Below are 6,455 nucleotides of genomic sequence, written 5' to 3'. Positions count from 1 at the left end.
ACCGCAGGCTGGAGCTGGGCGGGGACCCGGAGGCGACATGGGCGACGCGGGAGGCGCGGTGGGGGTTGCGTGAGGTCTGGGGAGTTGGAGGGACCCGGAGGTGTTAAGTTCTCGGGTGGGTCGAGAAGGCGGGCTGGGCGGGAGAAGGGGTCTCGGGGGTGGGGGGCGCAAGGGGGGTCGGCTGGCGGGGGAGAGCTGGGCCGGCATCCGGGGCCAGGTGGAGGGCGCGCAGGGCCGGGGCTCCCCGGTCAATGGGCAGGCGGGCTGAGGTGTGCGGCGGGTGTAGACGAGCGAAGCGGGGTCAGCCGGAGGAGGGAAGAGTCGGCGGCGGGAGGCCTCGCAGAGGGAGGCCAGCACGCGCAGAGGGCGGCCCCGGGGGAGAGGGCGCCCGAGGGGGCCGCCCCAGCGAGGCCCTAGGCCGGGGCAGGGGGGCGTCCCCTATGGGGGAAGGCCCTCCCTGGGGGTCGCGGCGCCATGCTGTCCCGCAAGGGCATCATCCCTGAGGAGTATGTGCTGACGCGCCTGGCGGAGGACCCCGCGGAGCCCCGCTACCGCGCCCGCGAGCGGAGGGCCCGCTTTGTGTCCAAGAAGGGCAACTGCAACGTGGCGCACAAGAACATCCGGGAGCAGGGCCGCTTCCTGCAGGACGTGTTCACCACGCTGGTGGACCTCAAGTGGCCGCACACCCTGCTCATCTTCACCATGTCCTTCCTGTGCAGCTGGCTGCTCTTCGCCATGGCCTGGTGGCTCATCGCCTTCGCCCACGGCGACCTGGCCCCGGCCGAGGGCGCCGCCGAGCCCTGCGTCACCAGCATCCACTCCTTCTCCTCCGCCTTCCTCTTCTCCATCGAGGTCCAGGTGACCATCGGCTTCGGCGGGCGCATGGTGACCGAGGAGTGCCCGCTGGCCATCCTGGTCCTCATCGTGCAGAACATCGTGGGGCTCATGATCAACGCCATCATGCTGGGCTGCATCTTCATGAAGACGGCGCAGGCCCACCGGAGGGCCGAGACCCTCATCTTCAGCAAGCACGCCGTCATCGCGCTGCGCCAGGGCCGCCTCTGCTTCATGCTGCGCGTGGGCGACCTCCGGAAGAGCATGATCATCAGCGCCACCGTCCACATGCAGGTGGTGCGCAAGACCACCAGCCCCGAGGGCGAGGTGGTGCCCCTCCACCAGGTGGACATCCCCATGGAGAACGGCGTGGGCGGCGACAGCATCTTCCTGGTGGCCCCGCTGATCATCTACCACGTCATTGACGCCAACAGCCCGCTCTACGACTTGGCGCCCGGCGACCTGCACCACCACCAGGACCTCGAGATCATCGTCATCCTGGAGGGCGTGGTGGAGACCACGGGCATCACCACCCAGGCCCGCACCTCCTACTTGGCGGACGAGATCCTGTGGGGCCAGCGCTTCGTCCCCATCGTGGCTGAGGAGGACGGGCGCTACTCCGTGGACTACTCCAAGTTCGGCAACACCATTAAAGTGCCCACGCCGCTGTGCACCGCGCGCCAGCTTGATGAGGACCGCAGCCTGCTGGACGCCCTGACCCTCGCCTCGGCCCGCGGGCCCCTGCGCAAGCGCAGCGTGGCAGTGGCCAAGGCCAAGCCCAAGTTTAGCATCTCTCCAGATGCCCTGTCCTGAGCCGTGGTCCCTCGGACCCCCACACGTGTGTGCCTGAGGACAGTGTGGAACGGTATGTAGAGTGGACGTGATGTGGGCCCCTTGGCCAGGCCCGGAGTGAGGCTGGGCCCTGCTCAGCTCAGCCTCCCCCTGCTGCCCGCCCAGGGTGCTACAAGGCACTTGTCACTACGCTATTTCTGGCCTCAGCGGGAGCCTGTACTGGGTTATTTTTGTCCTTGCTCGTTCCAGCCCCAGCCCAGGACTGGCTCACCCCTCTCCCCCTGCCCCAGGCTAGGGGTTGAGGGAGGTGCCAGGCTCTACAGCGGGGTCTCCAGCCAGTTCCGGGTCCCCATGATCGACCAGCCACAAGCTGGGCAGGTGGCTGGGGAAGAGCAGTCCCCTGGGAGGCTGCCACTCTCGCTTGTCTCTCTCTCTCTCTCTCTCTCTCTCTCTCTGGCCCCAAGAAATGCCTGTGGTCAGGCCCCAGCCCCCACTCGGTCCCTGGAAGAAGCGCTGGGCTCAGGGCTGGGCCTGGCCGGCCAGGGAGGACAGCCCATGAGAGAGCATGTGCCGGCTGGAGGGTCGGAGTGGCGCCTACACAGACAGGGACAGGCCGAGACCGACGGAGCTCCCCTCCACGGGGCAGGCTCAGGCCAGGAAGGGGAGGCAGCCGGGGAAGGAGCCCCGAGGAGGCTCGGCTTTGTGGAACTCTGCTCAGGCACGGGGAGCAGACACCTGCGCCGCTGCCCTTAGCCTTCTGCAGTGAGGGCTCCTGGGGGGCTGCCGCGCCCCCGCTTCCCTTCTGTCCCAGAGGCTGAGGAGGGGTCCTGTGCCCGCCACACACAATGGGTCTCAGCCCCAACTCGTCTCAGCTCCCCACCAGTGGCTCCCACTCGCGTTGACTGTCTGGGGTGGCTGTGGGTGGTGGGGTGAAGGGAGGTGTCTTTGGGTTGCTGGAAAAGGAAGTGCTGGAAAGTTCAGGATGGAGGGGGAGTGAGGTCCCGAGGCAGAGGTCCTTGGTCCCGACCGAGCCTGGGCTCTTGGAGCGGTGCTGCCTGGATGTGCCCAGGACTCCACCTTCGCCATTATCAATAAAGCCTCCCCCTCAAGACCTAAACTCTCGGCTGTTCTTCTGGGAGGCAGCGAGCATGCTGGCAGAGAGGGAGGCAGGGGCAAGCTCCTGGCACCCATATTCGAGGGGTGACATGGACCCTAGCAGGGAGGCTGGGGAAGGGACCTCAGGCTGACTTCCCCCAGCTCGGGCAGACTTTCCCCTCCTGCCTCAGGTGGCCCGGCCCTGTCAGCCTGCCTGGCCATCTCGGCCTTTGTGCACCTACTAGGTTTTATAGCCCTGGGACCTACCTCCGCTCCCCAAGACCTCCCGGAAGGCTGGGATGCCAAGGAGGAGGCAGGGACATTGTAGGAGCAGGAGCTCTCGAGCCAGTGCCTGGGCTCGAATCCTGGTTCTACCTATATGACGGTGGTCAAGTCACTTAACCTCTTCATGCCTGTTGCCTCATCTATAAAATGGAGATTCTAAGAGTACCTACCTCGTAGAACTGCTGTCGGAGTGAAAACCATATGTACAATGCCTAAGTGCCCGGTCTGCAGTAAGTGCTCAATAAATGTGAACTATTGTGACTGCTGCTGAATCAGCCACGTGGCGAGAACACGGACCCGGCAAATGTTAGGATGCTTTTACACGTCCCCTCCATGCTGTGTGCCCTTGCTCAGTCTTACTTCCTACATGGTGCCCCCTCCCAGCTCACACTGTGGTCGGGGTGGAACCGTAGGAGTGAAGGCCATCCCTGGTCTCCTAGTCTCCATCTCAGCCCCTGCAGTCCATCTGCTGTGCAGCCTCCAAGGTGGTCTTAGGAATACCTCCAGGAGCTCCCCCTCACCTTCTGGGTCAAGGCCAAGCTTCCTGGCCAGCCACTGCAGGCCATGATTGCCTTTGCAGCCTTCCAGTCCACTGTCCTCCAGCCAGGACTCTGTGTCCCCCACCCACATCCCTTACTGCCTCCCTCCCTAGCCCTCCCTGCACAGAACGTTGAGCTTCTCACCTCTGAGCCTTTGCTTATGTTGTTCCCTTTGTCTGGACGGCCCACGCCTCATCTCTGTTGAAATCATAAAAGTCTAAGCCAAATGATGCCTCCTTGGAGCCTTCCCTGATTTCTCTGGAAAAAGATGGTCCTTTCCCTCCCCTGCAATAGGACATTCTCCTTTTGCCTGTGTTTATGAGTCTGTCTCTCCGTCCCCAAGTCCATGGCTTCTTGAGGTCAGGGACTGTGTCTGACTCAGCACTGTACCTGACACTGAGTAAGTGCTGAATAAACAAATGAATGAATGAATGATGGATGCATGGATGGTGTGCAGAACCACAAGCCAGGGTTATTGCTACAGGGTGAGGCCGGCAGACAGGGCTTCAGCTGGATCAGGGAGGGCCTGTCCCAGCTGCTCCTGAGGCAGGGCCGAGGGCCTAGTTAGTTGCTGCTGCTGGTCCAAGCTCTAAGCTGCCCAGGCTCTGCGCCCACACAGTCCCCCAGCACTGATTCCCTTCCTGGCAGAACTGACCCACTTTTGGTTTAGGGGGTGAAGGGGTGAAAAGCTACTCCAAGTCAGCATGGCGTTCTAGGGACCTGGCTGTTGGGACTCAGCTTGGATGCCTTTTAGGCCAAGGGGAGGGGCCAGACTCCTGGCAGCAGCATCCTTGGGGCCCCATCCAGAGTAAACTGTCACCGCTTCAGAGACCTTAAACTGCCGGTGACCGTGAGCCTGAAGCCGGCAGAGCTGAGGGCTTGGCGCCACCTGCTGGCCACAGAGAAGACCTACTTGATCCCAGAAGATCCAGGCCACTGGTGCTAGACCTTCCACCAGCTCTAAGGGAGACCCCAGCTTTGAAACTTGGCTCAGGGAGGAGCTGGCATCGAGGGGTGTCTGGACCAGGCCCTCCCCCACCCAGGTGTTCTTGCCCACTGGTGGTGCTACCTCCATCCAGGGTCACCCTGTCCTAAAGCTCAGGCCTCAACTGGACAAGGAGGCTCCCCTGAACTCCACTCAGGGCCTGCTATGAGAACTTTGCTTCTGGTATTCTGATATTCTGCCTCCAGGAATGTTCCATGAGTCATCATAAGAGAGCAGCGGAGGAAGTGGTCCCAGCCAGGCTACACCCTGCATGCATACTCCAGGTCCCCTGAAAAGGGGAAGTCAAGTGTCACTGTGGCCTGGCAGTACTATGAGAGAGGCTCTCAGAAGCTGCAGAAGAGGAAAGAGGGTAGAAGTGGTGGTGACTTTGTCTCTTCTGGCTGCTGTAACACATTACCAAAGACTGGGTAACTCATAACAAATTTATTTTGCACCGTTCTGGAGACTGAGAAGTCCAAGGTCAAGGTGCCAGCAGGTTCGGTATCTGGTGGAGAGCCTATTTCTTAGATGACTGTCTTCTCCATCCTGTCACATGGCAGAAGGAGTGAGGGATCTCCCTGGCATCTCATGACTCAATCACTCCCACAGGCCTAACTTCCAGATACTGTCACCTCGAGCATTCGGATTTAACATGTGGATTTTAGGGAGACACAGACAGTTGGTCTATAGCAAGAGGTAATTTGCTAAGATCTCACAACTAGTAGGTGGCAGGTCCAAGAATTGGACCTGAGTCTGTCTAATGCCAAAGCCCTGCTCTTTCTCTCTGCCATACAGTCCCAGTGACAGGCACTCTGTGTTGTACCAAGATGTGCAGAAGAGTTTGGTAAGAAGACATACATTCTGCACATCAAAAACATGTGAACCCAGACTGGTACAGGTCTGAGGAAGAGCAGACCTACTCCAACTTGAGAGGAGCTGGGAAAGGAAGGCCCGTGGGATTCAGTGGACCTGGTCCAGAAGTGGTTTTGCTGCATTGGTACCTAGGACACTGGCAGCCTCTCTGCCAAGTCTACCCTTCTAGGGTCTGTCTTCCTGGAAAGGGAAGCAGGGACTGATGACACCCTATTTTAGTTCCACTCGGGCAGGCCCAATCTGGAGTGACGTGTGGGCAGGCTGTCTGGACAGGCCAATGCCAGCCTGGGTCCGGGACTGTGGCCATCTGCCTTTCCCTGACCTCGGGTCCTTGCGGGCACTGATGCCACTGAGTGGAACGGTGATGCCAAGGTAACTGCAGAGCGCGTTACCTTCACTGGGAGAAGCAACCATGTCCAGGTGTGCAGCAAAGGGCAGCAGCACCTGGAAGTTTTCTTTAGCTTACAGGCTCGGGTTACCCCTTCTCTGGGAGTCACGCACCTCCCCTTCACCAGATGCAATCACTCCCTGCAGCACCAATATGAGTGGGGACCTAAAAAAACCTGGAATGTATTTATTTTAAAACTGTGTATATTCTTCCATGTTAAAGCATCGATCACCTTTAACGTACTCTCCGTTTGGTGCAATACATGTATCAAGATGCTTTTTCCACTGCTCAGAACAGTTTTTGAATCCATCATTGTTGATGCCTTTTAGTGTTTCTGCCATTTTTTGTTTCTTCTCTTCCACATCGGCAAAGCATCTCCCTTTGAGGATTTTTTTCATCCAGGGATATCAAAAAAGGTAGTCACAGGGGTCACACTGGGGCCACACTGACTGCAGTGAGGGCTGGTAGGCTCGTGAATCACCCATCATTAAATGGGCAAAAGTGTTGAAAGAATCTCAGGTTCTCAGAACACTTACCTAGCAGGGGAAGCCTGTACTACAAGGGACTTGCCCCCCAAAAGATAAGTCTGGGGTTTTATCGGGCGCCCCCCCATGTCCCAAACTCCTCCTCCCCAGACCGAAAGCACCCAAGCTGAAGCAAACCA

At 59.5% G+C, this 6,455-nt stretch overlaps 1 protein-coding gene across 1 annotated transcript; it reads left to right on the top strand.

Moving 5' to 3' along the window:
• Positions 1-318: 318 nt before the first annotated feature.
• On the top strand, positions 319-2,743 carry KCNJ11 (potassium voltage-gated channel subfamily J member 11). Its single transcript, XM_008071833.2, has one exon. The coding sequence runs from the start codon at positions 475-477 to the stop codon at positions 1,645-1,647; it is 1,173 nt and encodes a 390-aa protein (XP_008070024.1). The 5' UTR covers positions 319-474; the 3' UTR covers positions 1,648-2,743.
• Positions 2,744-6,455: the final 3,712 nt, after the last annotated feature.

This window comes from Carlito syrichta, unplaced genomic scaffold (assembly GCF_000164805.1).
Source record: "Carlito syrichta isolate Samal-C Ts95f unplaced genomic scaffold, Tarsius_syrichta-2.0.1 Scaffold314760, whole genome shotgun sequence".
Lineage (NCBI taxonomy): Eukaryota > Metazoa > Chordata > Mammalia > Primates > Tarsiidae > Carlito > Carlito syrichta.
This window is presented reverse-complemented; position numbering and strand designations above follow the sequence as displayed.

Bases quoted from the DNA above. Each gene is read 5' to 3' on its own strand.
- KCNJ11 (XM_008071833.2), top strand. From the start codon at position 475: ATGCTGTCCCGCAAGGGCATCATCCCTGAGGAGTATGTGCTGACGCGC.